General features: G+C 36.3%; 1 protein-coding gene across 2 annotated transcripts in view; it reads right to left on the reverse strand.

Moving 5' to 3' along the window:
• The window catches only part of LOC128649625 (scaffold attachment factor B2), a 69723-nt gene extending 53759 nt beyond the window's left edge, over window positions 1–15964 (reverse strand). For both annotated transcript variants that reach the window (XM_053702990.1, XM_053702991.1), the window contains exons 1-6: window positions 15683–15964; window positions 11114–11201; window positions 6630–6694; window positions 3219–3246; window positions 1980–2460; window positions 1571–1617 (exon numbers count right to left, since the gene is read on the reverse strand). In XM_053702990.1, coding sequence (XP_053558965.1) covers window positions 1571–1617; window positions 1980–2460; window positions 3219–3246; window positions 6630–6694; window positions 11114–11201; window positions 15683–15850 — 877 coding nt within the window. In that variant the 5' untranslated portion in view covers window positions 15851–15964. The remainder of the gene's footprint in view (window positions 1–1570; window positions 1618–1979; window positions 2461–3218; window positions 3247–6629; window positions 6695–11113; window positions 11202–15682) is intronic.
• Window positions 15965–20275: the final 4311 nt, after the last annotated feature.

Here is a 20275-nt window from a genome sequence, read left to right on the forward strand (position 1 = left end):
ATTATATATATATATACACATACATATATATACACATACATACACACATACTCTAAACCTATAAGCATAAAGTAATAGGTAACCAATAAAGAATGCCTTAACCGTTGTGTGTGTTAAAGTAAAGCAAAGACTTCCTCGCTAAAATTCACCACTACTTTTACTCAAGAGATTGACATGACACAGCTACACCCCAATCCTTGCTTGCAGGGAAAAGTACCCATTAAAGGATTAAATCTTCAGACACCAACTTCGCACAACCTCCATTGACAGAGGCAAAAAAGAATGACTGGGGTTTATGGGTAAGGCAGTTACACTTAACAGCTTTGCTGGGGTGCTCTTTGCCTCCTCCTGCTGGCCAGGACTTGAATATTAGTAATTGGAATGTTGTGGACTCTCCATGTCATAAGAAATATATATTTTTTTTACCAGATTTTTTTTATTTAAATAAAATGCTTTTTGAATAAAAATCTAAAGATAATGTTTTATTTAGAACACTTAAAAACTAATCCTTATTTTAGGATGAACAACCATTGGAATATAATTATGTAGCATGAGGCTGTATATTTTTGGGTATAATGTTTACATTTTTGGCAATGTATTCCATTAAACCACTCACAATGTCATGCTAGAGGTTTCTGTGAGATAAGGGCATTTTTCTATCTAGAAGATATCAGTGTCATGGTTTTGTAGTTCAAAATTTTATTTGTGAATGCAAGAAACATGCATCTTTACTGCAAAATGTTCTAAAATAAACAGAGTTGATTAATAGGAATGATTAAAAAGGGCATAAACCCCCAATTCTTTCACGATTCAGATTAAACAATTTTCAGATGGATTTATCACATTTCCTTCATTCACTTGGTATTCTTTGTTGAATGAGAGCAATGTTTTACTGGGAGCTAGCTGGCTGAACACATAGGGTAAGCTAGTGACAAGCAGCTAGCTCTCAGTAGTTCATTGCTCCGGAGAATACCAAGGTATGCTTTTCAACAATGGATACCAATAGAACCACACACATCAAATATAAGCCTATTGTTTAAAATTGAATGTTCAATTTGAATCATAAAAGTTTAATTATGACATTACCGGCCATTTAATACCATTGTTCTGCAGAAATTATTATGTTCACAGAATCAATCACTTACTAAGTTTCAAGAAGCTCAATCAATACAGAATTACTTGGAGTGGAATCGATCTGCACAAGTACCTAAGTGTTAGGTAGGGACAAGCAGTAAAAAGGAAAGTGAAACCTTTTAACCAAATCAGTAATTGTTTGCTATGGAAAAATAATCTGAAAACGTATTCTAAAGAGAAACCTTTATGTTGGCAAACACTTTTTTTAAATTGATTTAAAATTGAGTTTTCTAAATAGCGAAGTAAATTAAACCATGATTTAAATCAATTTGATTTAAAATCAAATCCACCCTGTGCATCAGAATGTAATAGATATTTAAAACTGAAAAAAGGTGTTATACAACTATAACCTAAAATGCATTGTTCGATTTCCTAAATCTTAAGCACATAAAAAAAAAAAATACTACAAACCAAAGCCCCTCTAATGTCAACATACCTTTATCATCCTTGGAGAGACTTTTATCCCCTTCGTCATCCAAAGAACTGATGAAAAATCTTAAGTTAGTCAATCATGAAAATTACTACTTGAAATAAACGGTTCAAAGGTTTCAATACTTACCAGTTCACCATACAATTTGAAACCACTTTGAAACCGTTGCATATTAAGCATTTTACGTTTCTTTTTTATATATATATATAAATTTGTAAGTTTAAAATTTAAATTAACAGGAAATAAAGATAAAAACACAAAAAACAAGATTCTACTGTGAAGTGCTTAGATAAAGATGGCCAACTGAAGAAACCAAACGGTAAGCCTCTTAAAAAAAAAAATAAAGGACCTACTACTAAGAAATTAAAATAAATAAAAATATAGCATCTTTTCTATAACTGAGAAATTGACAAACCTCATTTTTGCATCATCATCCTCATTTTCAGAGGACAACTTATTGGCAGACGTATCTTCCTCTGTGTGACCCTCTTCAGTATCCTTTGGCTCTTCACTGCCCTTATCGCTGGAAGACTTGTCTTCTGTTTTTCCATCAGCTATAAGATCACTTGGTACTTTGCTACTCTGATCACTTGTTTTGTCTAACTCTACCATGTCAGAGTCCATGATCTCCTCTGCACTCAGTTCTTTAGGCTCCCTGTCATCTGAATCTAAAGGTTTTGTTTCTTCAGTAACACAAACTTGACTTGACTCGTCGTCCAAATCTAAAGTGCTGTCTGCAGATTCAACTGTAACAAAAACATCTTCCTCCTCCTTGGCCTTCTCTGCTTCCCCGCAACTTTCTTCCTGGTTAACGGAATCATCTACTTCTGGAGCATCTTCCTTAAGTGGCTCAGATTTACAAGATTCGCCCATTTTGTCGAGCACTTTCTCATTTTCTATAGATTTAACAGGAATAGAACGGCACAAAATTTAATTACCAGGAAAAACAGAAATCACATACGTGGAACTGGCATGGTTGCCAAGCTAATCAGGGCTATTCAGAGATTGGAAAAATTCTATATCAGGGCATGTATTCAAATTAACCTAGACTAATACATTGAATGTTACTAAAGCTGAAAACGCTGCAAAGTAAACACCTCAATGCTTAACTGAATTCAGGAAGATTCTTGACTTTCTTAAAAGTTGATGTTCTTATGATCTTCAAAAGCTTCTGAGCGTCCGTGGCTTTCAATATTACAATTTCAGTGAGAAATCTGCTTTCAAATTTGAGAAAATTCATTTAATTGTCCATAGTGAAAATTAGGGCTTCTTCAGATCCAGAAAGCGAGCAACATATGACATTACACCATAATCCAAAGTCGGAAGTAGAACGATACTTCAAGATTTTCTTTAATCTTCTGACATGAGCGGATTTACTTTCACTGCACTCGCGATTAGCAGAGCTAATAATTAGTGCCTGATCTTTCCTGTACCCGATAAACTAAAGCGCTATAGCTCCTGATATCACAATATCTGCAAAATTCCAAAGATGTGAATAGTTTAACGATTCACAAAACTACAAAATTGAATTTCACAGATCTAGTGATAAGTTTTCCAATCTCTGTGGCGCATGCATCAAAACTGCGCACTCAAAAAAAAAGTAAATTAATCAAGCAAAAAGGTAATGTTTGAGAGCAATAATGTCATAAAATACCTTGTTCCAAATTGGAATCTTCATTGTCCTGCAAAGCAGACAAAAAAAAAAAAGTAATTCTAAAAACTGCTATCTTGTCAAATGTTTATATTATGTTAATATCATGTATAAGTCATTAAAATCAAAATACACATACATCTCTACATATTTGTTTCCATTAATAAAAACAGCTGACGTGATTTGCAACAAATATGTACATATAACAGCACCAAAAAGGCAATCTCCCAAATAATGTGCCAATAGTAATTGTATCTATTCAATAATAGAATATCAATGGGACATCCTAGTCGATTTCAGTCATGCATTAAAAGTTATTTCTCCTGTTTAAAAAATTTAGATAATTATGTATTGCACTGCCCTTAAAATAAACCGATTCAGGATCCAATTACGGAGTTGGAGCGTGTGCAATTAATCATTTATGCAGTTCCTCAGCCCCACTTGTAAAGCTCCAGCTGCAATTTTAGAGCAATCTGTCACTTGTCAATGTTGATCCGGGCACCTCTGCACGCATGTGCAATCCATTTAATCACACAGGAAATGGTTGCTATAGCAACCTTTGAAGCGTCCTTAGAGCTGATAAAGAGGTCTAAAAGGAGCTTAAAGGGACAGTCAACACCAGAATTTTTGTTTAAAAAGGTAGATAATCCCTTTGTTACCTACCCAGTTTTGCATAACCAACACTGGTATAATACATGTTTTACCTTGTATCCAAGCCTCTGCAAACTGCCCCCTTATTTCAGTTCTTTTAACAGACTTTTTAGCCAATCAGTGCTCACTCCTAGGAGCTTCATGTGCATGATCTCAATGTTATCTATATGACACACATGAACTAACCCCCTCTAGTTGTGAAAAACTGTCAAAATGCTTTAAGAGTAGAGACTGCATTCAAGGTCTAAGAAATTAGCGTATGAAACTCCTAGGTTTAGCTTTCAACTAAGAATACCAAGAGAACAAAACAAAAATGGTGATAAAAGTAAATCGGAAGGTTGTTTAACATTACATGCCCTATTTAAATCATGAAGTTTTTTTGACTTGACTGTCCCTTTAATGTAGTCAAATTAGTGATTTTTTAATGGAGCCTCAGAGTGTGACTATTTTTCAACAAACAAAGTAATATTTCTATAAATTAAAATAGCTTTATAATATAAATATATTATTATTATTATAATATAATATATTATGCACCTTTATTAATTATGAATTGGGAGTGGTGCTATGCATCAGAAAAACTTTTTTTTAGGGGGAAAGAAATTCCAACAAAGATGCTGCTAAGCACTCAGACCTGCCCAGACCAGAGAATACAGATTTATAAAACATAACTTCTTAAAAACTTTAAAATTATGGTAAAATACTTAAAATATAGGAATCTGTCTCCTGTTAATATGCAGGAAAAGCTATGCCTTTGAATTACTTATATTATGGGAACAAATGTAAATAGATTTATTATGCTAGGCAATGTGTATAAGTCAACAGTAGGGTACTACACTTGAATTATTCATATAGCCTTAGGGTTGCCACCTTTTGCCCAGAAGATTCACGCACACTTTTTAAATGGGGGTGGAGAGGGTATGTCCCAGGATCTGACTTGGAGGTGTGGCTCTCACGGCCTCAAATAAGAGCTGCACTTAGTGCTATGGCACGGTCGGGCCGGGCTGTTAGTGCTATGGCACGGTCGGGCCGGGCTGTTAGTGCTATGGCACGGTCGGGCCGGGCTGTTAGTGCTATGGCACGGTCGGGCCGGGCTGTTAGTGCTATGGCACGGTCGGGCCGGGCTGTGACTATACAGCTGGCCCGATGCGCTGTGTAATAAAAACAGACCCGCTTAGAAGAGTACAGAGAGCGGGTCTGAAAAACGGACATATTTTAAAAAAATTCAAAGGGAATAAAAGGGTTTATAACGATAACACTAATATAATGTTATATAATTCTGCACTATGTGCAGAATTATATAACATTATTTTTTAGGTTTACTGACACTAACTATACGGAAGTGATCACACAGATGTAATTATGTTATAATAAAAACTTCATTTTAAGGGACAGTCTACACCTTTGTCATCTTAAAGTCATACCTTAGTTTAAGCTGCAAATAGCCTCCCTTCACTTTTTCTATATTATGCAGCAGGAATGGTAAAAGTTATTTTAAAATAAATATTGTTTCTGGCCACTTTGAATATGGAGTCCAATCACAAAGTCTCACTAGTTTGATTCAACAGACTGTCAAAATGCTACGCACCAGAGTGCTTAGATGTAGACCAAATTGTGATGTCAGTGGAGGAAGCTTGACAGCCATTTCAAATAGGTCAAAAGCAATATAAATTTTAAATTAACTTTACTATTCTTGCTGCATGATATAGAAAAGGTGCAGAAGGCTGGGCGGATATTCTGAAAGGCGTCAGTACTACTTTTGATTACATATTTTTACACTAGAACTTTGCTGTTAAGCAGCCCTAAAACTACAGTACTGGGATAAGTAAATACTATGCAAATTTCTTGCAAATAATGTTTACTACCCCTTAAAAGTCGAGGCTCGACAATTTTATAAGCAGCAGTTCATGAACACAGACAATTCAAAGTGGTCCAGGACATTAAAAAAATGTATGCGGCAGGGCCAAAATTATACATTGGCAGCCAGGCACCTGGGAAAATCAAGGACTGTTTTAAGCACCTCATCTATTTTCATTTATTTTTTACGGCATGTTACAGAGTTAAGTATATTCTCTATTACTTGCGTGGTGGTCGACTGATAAATGTACAGTTTGCAATTCATAAAGTTGATTACGTTTTCAGGCTCTTAGCATTTTTACTTTATCTTAAAGGGACAGTTTATTTTAACATTTTCTCCCCTTTAATGTGTTCCCAATGATCCACTTTACCTGCTGGAGTGTATTAAATTGTTTAAAAGTATTTCCATTACCCGTATAATGGCATTTGAACATTTATTTACCCTATGGTATTTCCACCCATCCTGAAAGTTTTTGGCCTTGAGGCCATGCTGTTAACACAGCCAGTAGAAGAAATTACAGTCCCAGTGGGTTATAGAAGAGATAAGGTAATAAAATGTTAATTTGCCATTATTTTCTCCAAGTATTGGTGATTGGTTTATGGACAAATATAAGATAAAGAAGCATGTATATGTACACAATGTGATAAAAGTAATGAGATCCGATTATACCTACAAGCTCAACACATTTTATTAGGTTGTGGCTTTAAAACACAAAATCAGCTATTTGATATACACAAATAAACTTTGAAAAGCAAATATACATTTTATACTCTATCTGGTAAAAAAAAAAGTTTTTGGAAACACATTAAGGGAAAAACAATTTTATAGTATACTGTAACTTTAAACTGGAGTTTGGGTTTGCCTCTGCTATAGCAACTTTGAGTTATCAATATTAGAAAAATTACCTGATTGTCCCCAGAATCATCCTCTAAACCATTATCTTCAGCACCTTCATCTTCCATTTTTTTTCCTAATATGGATGCAAATAAAGTTATCAGTGTTAACGAGAGAGAGAGAGAGAGAGAGAGAGAGAGAGAGAGAGAGAGAGAGAGAGAGAGAGAGAGAGAGATATATGATGATGCTGCAGCTCAAAACAATGATCTTAAGCACACAGCTAGATAAACCACAGTTTAGCTTATAATGGAAGGAAACTTCTTGAATAGTCAGAACAAATAAATGTTTTTAAAAGAAAATGAAATTACCCAACAGTGGTCTGTGAAAGCTAGGATAAAATTTATAAATCCAAGTGCGCTTAAGAGTAAAGCCTGGCCAACAGCCTTACTGTTGCAATTAAAAGTTGTTTACACAAAGTATAAAAGGGATAGGAAAGTCAAAATGAAACTTGCATGATTCAGATAGAGCATGTCATTTTAAGACGCTCTTAAATTCACTTCAATTTTCAAATGTACTTCGTTCTCTTAATAGCGCTTGGAGAAGAAAAAAAGAAAAAAAAAAAAAAAGGAGTACGCACATATACACTAGTGGGAGCTACTGCTAATTGGTGCCTGCACACATTTGTCTCTTGGGATTGAATAACTAGATGTGTTCAGCTTTCTGCCAGTAGTGCAATGCGGTCCCTTCAGCAATGGATAACGGGAGAATGAAGCAAATTTAACAGAAGTAAATTGGAAAGTTGTTTAAAACTGTATGTTCTATCTGAATCACAAAAGAAAAGAAAAAAATTAGGGTTTACTATCCCTTTTAACTTGTATACAAATTTGAAGACTAGTTTTCATTATTAAAACTACTTTTACAGGAACCAACCACCATTGCAGCCAATCAAGAAAAATGCACAAGTAACTCAGAGGCGTTTGATTAGAAGACAGTAGAAAGTACATTATTCTTAAAGTGAATGTAAATTCACCACCCCCCGAAAACGCCACACTAATATGCATAAAAAATAAGTTGAACTTTAATTCATCATTTTCCATTTGACCACTATATTTACACCAAAAATTAACGTTTTATAATACAGCTGCGCCCGATGTATGAATATTATTCAATGAATGTATTCATTCATTGAAAACTATGTAGCTAGTCTACGAAAACGGCTGTAAGGCTCTATATGTCACACCAGGGAGAAGAAAGAAGTAACGGCTGGGAGGAGTTTGGGTTCGTAACGGAATGAAATTTGTAAGACAAATGTATAAAGAATCGTTTATTTGTTCTGAAGAAAAAAAAAAAAAGTGGCAGTTTAACTATGTACAAAAGAAAGCATTTGATGGATTTGTATACAGGAAAATTGACACTCACTTTAAAGTGAATGTAAATTTTGATGAATCGGTGCTCGTTTTTTAATAATCCTGTTAACCCCTTAATGACCACAGCACTTTTCCATTTTCTGTCCGTTTGGGACCAAGGCTATTTTTACATTTTTGAGGTGTTTGTGTTTAGCTGTAATTTTCCTCTTACTCATTTACTGTACCCACACATATTATATACCGTTTTTCTCGCCATTAAATGGACTTTCTAAAGATACCATTATTTTCATCATATCTTATCATTTACTATAAAAAAAATATAAAATATGAGGAAAAAATCGAAAAAAACACACTTTTTCTAACTTTGACCCCCAAAATCTGTTATACATCTACAACCACCAAAAAACACCCATGCTAAATAGTTTCAAAATTTTATTCTGAGTTTGGAAATACCCAATGTTTACATGTTCTTTGCTTTTTTTGTAACTTATAGGGCCATAAATACAAGTAGCACTTTGCTATTTAAAAACCATTTTTTTTCAAAATTAGCGCTAGTTACATTAGAACACTAATATCTTTCAGGAATCTCTGAATATCCATTGACATGTATATATATTTTTTTAGTAGACAACCCAAAGTATTGATCTAGGCCCATTTTGGTATATTTCATGCCACCATTTTACCGCCAAATGCGATCAAATACAAAAAATCGTTCACTTTTTCACAAATTTTTTCACAAACTTTTGGTTTCTCACTGAAATTATTTACAAACCGCTTGTGCAATTATGGCATAAATGGTTGTAAATGCTTCTCTGGGATCCCCTTTGTTCAGAAATAGCAGACATATATGGCTTTGGCATCGCTTTTTGGTAATTAGAAGGCCGCTAAATGCCGCTGCGCACCACACGTATATTATGCCCAGCAGTGCAGGGGTTAATTAGGGAGCTTGTAGGGTTAATTTTAGCTTTAGTGTAGTGTAGTAGACAACCCAAAGTATTGATCTAGGCCCATTTTGGTATATTTCATGCCACCATTTCACCGCCAAATGCGATCAATTTAAAAAAAACGTTCCCTTTTTCACAAACTTTTTTACAAACTTTAGGTTTCTCACTGAAATTATTTACAAACAGCTTGTGCAATTATGGCACAAATGGTTGTAAATGCTTCTCTGGGATCCCCTTTGTTCAGAAATAGCAGACATATATGGCTTTGGCGATGCTTTTTGGTAATTAGAAGGCCGCTAAATGCTGCTGCGCATCAAGCGTGTATTATGGCTAGCAGTGAAGGGGTTAATTATGTAGCTTGTAGGGAACTTGCAGGGTTCATTTTAGCTTTAGTGTAGAGCTCAGCCTCCCACCTGAAACATCAGACCCCCTGATGCCTCCCAAATAGCTCTCTTCCCTCCCCCACCCCACAATTGTCCCCGCCATCTTAAGTACTGGCAGAAACTCTGCCAGTACTAAAATAAAAGTTATATTTGGGCTTTTTTGAGGGTTTTTTTTTTAGCATATTTACATATGCTGCTGTGTAGGATCCCCCCTTAGCCCCCAACCTCACAGATCCCCCACCAAACAGCTCTCTCACCCTCCCCCTCTGCCTTAATGGGCGCCATCTTGGGTACTGGCAGCTGTCTGCCAGTACCCAGTTTAGAAAAAAATGTGCTTTTTTTTAAGAAAAAATCCCTTTTTCTGTAGTGTAGCCCCCCCCCACCCAATACCAACCCCCCACCCCTCCAAGATCCCTTTGACTGCTGTTTATTTTTTTTTAATTTTGCCCTTTTCCCCCACATAGTTACATTCATTTTCTGTAGTATAGCGGTTCCCACCCGCTCCCGCCCGCCGCCCTATGTGCACGCTCGCGCGCCCGTGCGCGCCCCCCGTCAGCTACGCCCCCGATCCCGCCCCCCTCCACGGCCCATCGATGGCCGCCCACCCGCCTCCCAAGTCAGCTCCCACCCACCAACGATACCGGCCATCGATGTCCGGTGCAGAGAGGGCCACAGAGTGGCTCTCTCTGCATCGGATGGCCATGCAGGGTTATTGCAGGATGCCTCCATATCGAGGCATCACTGCAATAACCGGAAAGCAGCTGGAAGCGAGCAGGATCGCTTCCAGCTGCTTTCCACACCGAGGACGTGCAGGGTACGTCCTCAGGCATTAACTGCCTTTTTTTTGAGGACGTACCCTGCACGTCCTTGGTCGTTAAGGGGTTAAACATGAGCACTTTCATCAAAATTTAAATTTTACTGCTTTTTTTAAAAAATGCATACCTTTTCTTTCAGTAAGCCGCTACATCGCTTTCTCCGCCCGTCGCAAGCCTCTGTTGACGTCAGAAATGCTGATTACGGCCTTCCACCAATCACAGCATTGCTTTCAGCAATTATTCCCCTGGGGGGGAAGCCGTGATCGGAGGATGCCGGAATAGTCATTCCTGACGTAAGAAGAGGCTTTCAACGGGCAGGAGAAGTGCTGGAGCGGCTTGCAGAAAGAATAGTTAAGTATTTTAACAAAATCAGTGTAATTTAAAGTTTGATGAATAAAAGTGCCCCTGTTTTTAATAGGATTATTAAAAACCGGGCACTGATTCCTCAAACTTTACATTCACTTTAATAGTGTCATGTATGCAAGTACACCAAAAGAAACAAACAACAACACTTCTAACTGGGAGAGAGAAAAAAAAATTGTTTCCATGTTGGGGAAAAACTATTTAACAAAAACAAAAAAAGCTACAAATGGTAACAGGATTGGAAAAAATATTTGACACATGGAAGTCAAAATAAAATCCACTACCACATAGTACTGAAGGTGCATGCATGCTCCAGAGCCAACTTCCTTATGCACTCATAGAAAGGAACCAAGTTTCAAGCAGGGATACCAAGAAAATTAGATAAAATTAAAAATAACAGATTTTTGGAAAGTTTGTTTTTTCTATTGCATGCTCTTATTAAATTTTAATTTGGCCTCCCATGTTACAAAAAATTATTTTGCATAAAAGTTTCAAATCGGTTATACTGTGGAAAAAATACATAGGAAGCAAAGAAGCACTTCATGAGGGGGGACAAAAAGCTTAAAAGCCTTCTACATAAACTTTTTTTTGTTGGTTTTACCAAACTTAATGACCAACCACTTGGACAAGCAATACACTTATTTCACTTCAGTGTATAATAAAATGTGAGCATTTGTACACACCTCTGCCAGCTCTCTTCGGAGTCTTCTTGCTTGGTGTTTCTGGTGCTAACTGAATCTCATCTGGATTTCCACCCTCATCTTCAAGCGCCTATAGAAATGAAACATTCAAACAATTGTAAGTATGGAAGGGAAATGCTGTTAAAAAGGACCACCAAATACAATAGAATTACATAATTAACAAGTGCATAATAGACAACGCAAAAGCACTTACTCTAAATTTCACAAAAGCAGGTTTTTTCTAGCAACTTTATTTTTTCTCCCATTTGCCAGTCACCTGTACCACGTGACAAATAGCCAATCACAGACTAGTATATGTATATTCAACTTGTGCAAAATATAATGAAGTAAATTGGAAAGATTTTTAAAATTGTGCTCTTTTTTGAATCATGAACGTTTAATTTTGTCTCGAGTGTCCCTTTAATCAGTTTTTACATTTAAGAATGGGATACTTCCACTCAAATTAAATCCACTTTTAATATTAATGCATTTAAAGGGACAGTAAACTTGAGATTTTTATATAAAATGGTTGTGTAGCGAAACAACTTCGCAACATATTTTCATTATTTTGTCCCCTTTTCTATGTAACTGAGCAATCTAATTCTCAGAACTTGAAATGCACCATGCTGACTTATCAAGGCTAATTCTGCTAAATATCTGTCTCCAATATGCTTTATCCAGTAAGAACTGAAAAAAAACATTTTATACTAAGTGTTTGGCCCCAGGTAACAGGGATAGCTACTGTCAAACTCCAGATTGGCCCCTCCAAATAAGGTAGATGGCTGGATAGAGTTTGAGGATACAAGATCTGTATTTGGGTCTCCTGTGGAAGGGAGAGAATGACTCCATTTAGCCAGAAAGGCTATTAATTTGTTAACTGTATATAGCATCCGGTCTTGCTGATCTATTGCTAATTGAAATAGCATATTTTTAATAAAAGGCAGAAATACTGGGAGCTCTCTTCTTTCCAAGATTTTCACATTAATTTGTCTAGCAGTTAAAGTAAATCCTAGCATTTTACAATCACTAGGATTGACTATTTAAACAAATAAAGGGGACTTTCATTCATTTATTATAATATACTTCATGTAGAAAGCTCATTTATTTGTTTCAAACGATTGCCATTCTTAGCTGCTACCGCAGCCCACAGCTAAAAAAAAATTTTTGCCAAGAGGTGACGTTTTCACCTCTTAGCCAATAGCCGTGAGGTAAATCCGGCTTGACTCCCTTGGGAGCCGGATTTACCGCACCGCTATTGGCTAAGAGATGAAAACGTCACCTCCTAGCAAAAAAAATATAGCCGTGGGCTGCTGTAGCAGCTAAGAACGGCGATCGATTGAAACAAAGGAGCTTTCTACATGAAGTATGTTATACTTCATGAATGAAATTCCCCTTTATTTGTTTCAATAGTCAATCCTAGCATTTGTAAAGCGCTAGGATTGACTTTCACTTTAAGATTGCCATATTGATTAGCTGTTTATTTTGAAAGTGTCTAAATAAAATAAAAAAAGCCGGCTCTATATCAAATTTTATATTGGTAGGAAGGAATCTGTTAAGCCAATAAGCAATTTGCATCCAGAATGTATTTAGTTTGGGGCACATAGAAAACATGTAATAAGTCTGCTATTGGGATACTACATCTATTGTTCCCTTGGGGGTACCACTTGGCTAATTTACTGGACGTAAAATGATTTATTAAAGGGCCATGATACCTAAATGTTGAAACACTTGAAAATGATGCAGCACAGCTGTAAAAAGCAGACTAGAAAATATGACCTGAACATCTCTATGTAAAAAAGAAAGATATTTTACCTCAAAAATTTATCAGTAGCCACATCCCATTGTAAAGGACTTCTAAGCAGCATATCAGTATGTCTGTCCCGGGACAGCTAAGGGGTTGAGCCTCGTGCACTCATGTTATTTCCCTATTAAGCGTAAGGAAGTTTACAATGAAATCTCATGAGAGTTAAGTCAAATCTCATGAGATCACAGTAAAAGTTTATGACCTCAGCACTGTTGATGCTGAAGTGCTACTGTTCATTCCTTCATTTTTTTATTTTTACCTGCAGCTGAGCAACAGCTGAAGTAAACCTTTTTACACAGAACTTACTCTGCTGAGCAGAGGAGATTGTGAGGTAAAATATCTCATAAAGATGCTCAGGTGATATTTTCCAGTCAGCTTTTTAGTCATACTGCATTAGTTACAAGTGATTTAGCATGAGTATTATGTCCCTTTAAACTAGTATAAGATTATCTGAATGAAACTGCCAAAGTATACTTAGTTACTCATGAATATCAGTGCGCCACAGATGAGAGACCAGATATTTTCTCTTTAGCATCTTGAGATTTTCTTACCCATTCCCAAGTTTTGCACAAACAACATGGTTATATTAAAGGGACAGTCTAGGCCAAAATAATCTATCATGATTCAGATAGGGCATGTAATTTTAAACAATTGTTCAATTTACTTTTATCACCAATTTTGCTTTGTTCTCTTGGCATTCTTAGTTGAAATCGTAACCTAGGAGGTTCATATGCTAATTTCTTAGACCTTGAAGGCCACCTCTTTTCAGAACGCATTTGAACAGTTTTTCACCACTAAAGGGTGTTCATGTGTTTCATATAGATAAAACTGCACGTGAAGTTATCTGGGAGCAGACACTGATTGGCTAAACTGCAAGTCTGTCAAAAGAACTGACATAAAGAGGCAGTTTGCAGAGGCTTAGATACAAGATAATCACAGAGGTTAAAAGCATATTAATATAACTGTTGGTTAAGCAAAAAAGGGCAATGGGTAATAAAGGGATTATCTATATTAAAACAATAAAATAATGGTGTAGACTGTCCCTTTAAAGTGATTGTAAAGAAAAAATTTTAAAGCCCAGTATTTAAAAATACTCTTAAAAACACAGGCACTTGCTTTTTTAATAAAGATAGAAGAGAACAAAGACAATAGGAGTAAATAAGAAAGTGCTTAAAATTGCATGCGTTATATGAATACTTAAGAAAAAATGGGTTTAGTATTTTAATTTGCTGGAGAAAAATATTGTGTTTTAAAATACTTTGTTTCTGTAAACTTACAGACTATCCTCTGCTACTGAACTGAAATAAGGGGAAAGTTTGCAGAGGATTAAATACAAGGTAATCACAGAGGTAAAAAGTGTATGTATATAACCTGTTTTGATTATGCAAAACTAGGGAATATGTAATAAAGGGATTTTCTAATCTTAAAACAATAAAAATTGTGGTGCAGACTGTCCCCTTTAACTACTATTATCTAATTTGCTTAAAGGGACAGTCAAGTCCAAAAAAACTTTCATGTTTCAAATAGGGCATGTAATTTTAAACAACTTTCCAATTTACTTTTATCACCATTTTTTCTTTGTTCTTTTGGTATTCTTAGTTGAAAGCTAGACCTAGGAAGGCTCATATGATATGATAATTTCTAAGCCCTTGAAGGCCGCCTCTAATCACATGCTTTGTATTTGCTTTTCACAGCAGTGGAGAGCTAGTTCAGGTAAACCCTATAGATAACATTGTAAGCATGCCCGTGAATTGTGGCAGACACTGCACTAATTGGCTAAAATGAAAGTCAATAGATAATAAATAAAATGTTATGTGATCAGGGGTTTGTCAGAAGATGCTTAGATACAAGTTAATCAGAGGTAAAAAGTGTATTATAACTGTTGGTTATGCAAAACTTTTGAATGGGTAATAAAGGGATTATATATCTTAAAACAAAAATTCTGGTGTTAACTGTCCCTTTAATTCCCTTGATATCCTTTTGTTTAAAACAGACACTCTCAAACTTGGCCCTCCAGAGATTTTGGAACTACATTTCCCATGATGCTCAGCCAGATATGCTGGCTGAGTATCAAGGGAAATTTAGTTCCAAAACCTCTGGAGGGCCAAGTTTGAGGATGTCTGGTTTAACAGCATACCTAAATGTGCTCAATCGTTGCAGATTGGTGGCTGCACATATATGCCTCGAGTGATTGGCTCAACCATGTGCATTGCCAATACTTCAAAGAATATCTTAAGATTGAAGCAAATTAGATATGTAAATTGTAATGTTTACATTTGTATTCTCTATCTGAATCGTGAAAGGAAAAAAAATGGTTTCATAACCCTTTAAGATTGATACCCAACGAAAGAAAAAAACCGGTTACGCGCTACTGATATTGACAAACATCCAACCGCACAATTTCTAGGCGATATGATGCACTAAAGCCGCCTCCATTAAACATAACCACCAAGTTCAATATTCGTTTAAAACGCAACTGTGCACCATTACACACGTTAGAGAAAGGAAGATCTTAATGAACCTGTCTATGTTTAAGAAGAAGATCTCATTGCACCATTATGCCCGTATGCTTTTAACTGCATGCAGAAGAAAACAAAAAGGGCCGAGGTTTTTTAGTAAGGTACATATTACAGGTCATATATTTGATTAATATGCACTTCGTACGTTATATTACAAACCGTTTTTCTGTTTTAACGAACATACACGCGTTCTTACAAAATATACATAACACGACAGAGGCATATAACTAGTATCGGCCTCGACCCCACCTTTCGAAGCCTTTCCGTGAGGGCGCTCTTGTTCCCGCTCGTGTCCAAATTCCTTTTCTTGAGCTCGGCCTTCAGGTCTATGACTCGTAGGTCGGCCAGCTTCTTGGTTTCTGTCACCTCCGAGCTGGTTGCAATGCCCGACTCCGCCGGAGACTGAGTGTCCGTCATGTTGTCCCACGGAAAGAGCGAAACAGACTAGCTCAAAACGCAGTCAGAAGCCAAAGAAAGGAGAGGCGAAGCGCACCACCCACGCACTTACACGATTGAGCACGAAATGGCTGACAAAAGCTGAACAGCGCGCGTGCGCAATGCTTAGCAAAACTGCGCATGCGTAATGTTGTTTGGATTTACGTGCTCGCCACAGATGGTAGCGTGCGCGTAATTTTTTACAAACCTGTGGATTATTTTTTTTTAGAATGTTATTCTGGAAAAAGTCATGAGAGTGTGCGCTTTTTTGCAGTTGCTTCTGTGTCGTGGTTGTGCTGTTATGGCGGCAATCTCAGATTTGTGTTTAGACAAAAAAAAGTCCTCGTGTTTTGCTTATTAATATTATTTATCACGTTTTGCAGCAGCCTATTGTGCTGTGTGATTATGCACACATAGGGGAAAAAAGGGAAAACGGTGTAGATCCCTGGCTTGCACTGCCTACCCCAGAGTCACTTCAGTCTACACCTCCCTAGGAAGATTTTGCAGTATCTCTTTTTCAGTGGTGAAATGGTCGGTATTTCAGGTCTGTGCTGCTCTTGATGAGATCAGGCTGAAAGTTTGCCTCAGTAAAATACATAAGTATGCTAAATGTTACTGCATCCTAGTTGGAGTGCATCCATCCCATTACTACTTCTCATGCTGTTTCAAATGGAATTTTTACAGATTCAGTACGTTTCAAGCGATAGCAGAAAATCAGTTGTTTTAGATTGGCTGATGCTGCTTTTAAACATGCTAAATATTACTTCTCAATGCCATGCTATATCCTATAGTAACTGAAATACTTGGATGTTATTTCACTATTGTTCTCTTTGTATCCTTTGTTCAAAGCATACCTAGGTAGGCTCATGAGCAGCATTGCAGTACTGGTGGTTGCACATATATGAATATTGTTGTTGGCTCATACACTATGTTCCGGTAGCCCAGTAGTGCATTGCTGCTCCTCCAACAAAAGATAGAAAGAGTCTGTAGCAAATTTGATAATATAACTACATTGTATGCTCTATATGAATCCTGAAAGAAAATATTTGGGTCTTATGACACTTTAAATTCAGCATCAGAGCAGCAATGCATTACTAGGAACTCGCTGAAAACTTCTGGTGAGCCAGTGACATGATGTATATGTGTTTAGCCATCAATCACCATCTTCTTCCCAGTGATGCACTGATGCTCCCAAGCCTATGTAGGTATGCTTTCCAACAAAGGATACTAGAAAAAAAGTCAGTTTGGTAATAGAAGTAAATTGAAAAGTCTATTAAAATTGCATGTTATATTTGGATCATGGAAATTTAGTTTTGTCTTTCATGTCTCTAAACTTTCAGAATTGAGACTGATCATGCTTTAAAAAAAAAAAAAAAGAACCAAAAAATGTAATTCTATAATCAAATGTCTTCATTCTTTTGTTATCTTTGTTGAAGAGTAAACTTAGGTAGTCTCATAGGTGCTCAGAAGCGTGCATGAGTCTAGCACTCTATGGCTAGGTGTGTTTGCTTTTGACACATGCACCTTCCTTCCTCAAGATGAAGAAAGCACATTTTATAATAGAATTAAATTGCATGCTCAATCTAAATCATGAACGCTTAATTTTGACTTTATAGTCCATTAAAAGGGCCAGTAAACATCTTGAGATTGCTAAATAATAGTTATGCATAATGAAGCAACTTTGCAATATATTTTTATTTTGCCCACCTTTTCATGTAATTTAGCTCTGAAAATTGAAGTTTCTTCTCAGAACAATGAAAACCCCCTTTGCTGTACTTTGACCTAATTGCCTTTAACTGATAACTGCATGGTTTGCCCTTGTTGTCTGCAGACTAAAGCACAGATTGGCTCATCCAAAATATGGCAAATAGTGGGTTGTAGTAGTTTGGCTATTGAAAAATAATTGTAGTAAAAATGATGTTAATCTGTTTTAAAAATATTAAGACTTGGCTATCTGTTCAATATCTGATTCTATAGCCACACAATAGAAATGCTCCAGGTGCTAACTGTTCCTTTACTAGTGCTTTTCTATGTATTTATTTCATTTAACAGACAGTAATCATTTTCTTCTCCATATGAACATGATCTCTTAAAAATACTCTAAAGGTAATATGGAACTGGGTTTTAAATAAAAACTGCTGAAAATTAAAAAGATGTTCAAATTTAACCTGAGGGTCACATGCGGCCTGCCTCTTCTTTAACCTAGCACAGCCTATTTTACTCTCTTATTTGTAATGTGTGAAACACAAGCTTGCCAGCCTGTCCAACCATCCCCCAGCACCAAATCCTTATACACAACCACTCCCACCCAGTAAGTGTAAAACTAATGAAGTTGTTAGCATATGTAGATTGGTTGCTATGGGGGCTTTACTTACACAATACACACAAACAGTTCTGTGCCCCAGAGCAATAAAACTTAATTTCACAAAAAAGCATACTCTTGTCTGTTGCACAATATCCACCTTTACCTAATAGAGCCCACCCACCAGACACAGCATCATAGTTTTGCTACTAGAATTAGAGGTTACAAAAAAAACAATAGTTTGAGTACATATTAGGGCTGTGCGATTATGGGGAAAAACTAATCACGATTTTTGATTAAATATTGCGATTTTATTAAAATATTTTTAAGCATACATTTTGCATTAAAAATTGCATTTAACTGTTCAAAACAGTGGCTTATCCCCCTTGCCACCTGCTATGTCTGAGCACACCTTAGGACTGTTTTGTGAGACAGATGTCGCTTTTTGGTATAACCCCCTGGAGAAGTGATCAGTGCTGTTGCTTGGCTAGACTGGAGCGTTTGTGTGACTGACATGAAATGACTTCTTTTTTTTTTTTTTTTTTTTTTTAATTGTTTTGATAAAAAATAATTGCAGCCTCATGAGATTTAGATATTGCGTAGCCTCATCAGGATTAATTGCTCCATGCGATTAATTGCACAGCCCTAGTACATATATAATTTGGAATCTAGTGATTATAGAAGAAATGTGAGAATTATAAAAATTATACTAGGGATGTAATAAGAGAAAGGGGGAAAAGAAGAATCAGGAAGAGAGTAAATGTACATAAAAAAAAAAGAAGGGAAATACAAAAGGAGAAATAAGAAAGAGAGAGGTAGGGTTGGCACCATTTTTTTTGGTTTCTTACATGCTCCTAAATCGGATGAAAATTTGACCCAAAGGAATTGGCACAAAACATGAAGGATACTGTTTTTTTTTTAAGCTAATTCATGTTCCAGTATTTCTATTGATGAAGCGCTTTTGTGTAATTTTATATTCATTCATTTACTTATATCCTCTCATTTGTTTTGTTATCTTGGTATCCTTTGTTAAAACGTAGGCTCAGGAGCTGCTAACTGGTGGCTCCACATATGTTATTGGCTTTCTGCCAGCTCCCAGTAGTGCATTGTTGCTTCTTCAACAAAGGATACAAGAGACTGAAGCTAATTGGATAATAAAAGTGAATTGGAAAGTTGTTTACCAATTGTATTCTCTAACTGAATCATGAAAGAAAACATTTGGGTTTCATGTCCCTTTAAAGGGACAGTTAACACCAAAATTGTTATTGTTTAAAAGATGGATAATGTCTTTACTACCCAATCCCCAGCTTTTGCACAACCAACATTGTTATATTAATATACTTTATAGCATTTAAACCTCTAAATTTCTGCCTGTTCTAAGCTTCTACAGACAGCCTCTTATCACATGCTTTTTTATTAGCTTTTCACAACAGAAGACTGCTAGTTCATGTGAGCCATTTAGATAATAGTGTGCTCACACTCGCACTTATTGGCTAAAATGCTCACCTTTCCTCCCTCTGCTTACCTTACCTCCTGAACGCAGGTCTGAGACACTGTCCTCGGTAACTCATGGTACATTTATTACATATTTAACCCTTCAAGTAGCATAATTTCATGTTTTACGGAAAGTTAACAGGGTTTGCTAATTTTATATAGTTGTTGAAATGCTTTCAAATATCTCTCTCGCTTGTGGGCGTGCCTCTCTTGCTGTGTGCACGCCTGTCTCTCAATCTCTTTCTCTCTCTTTATCTGTTATATATTTAGGAAATCATTTCAAACAAAATTGTTGATGATTATGAAGTATACTTTAATTTTGTTTGTCTTTTATTATTGGAATTGTAACATACATAACATTTTTATTTATTTATTTTTTTAAGTTCTAAATTGGTGTATGTATTTTAAGTGGTGTTTGTAGTATTTAAAGGGCCAATAAACCTAGCAAATAATCCTATATAATAAAAGGCCAAGTGTGTTTGTCCGAAGCTGTCATGCACAGTAGAGACTGTGTGCGAGGACAAACACACTGATCTTCCAACTGACCTGGCTGGCGTTTTGGTGGACGTGGGCGAGGCCCGGGTGTGATGTGGGCGGGGCCAGATGCTGGG

The sequence above is a fragment of the Bombina bombina genome, chromosome 2, assembly GCF_027579735.1.
Source record: "Bombina bombina isolate aBomBom1 chromosome 2, aBomBom1.pri, whole genome shotgun sequence".
Lineage (NCBI taxonomy): Eukaryota > Metazoa > Chordata > Amphibia > Anura > Bombinatoridae > Bombina > Bombina bombina.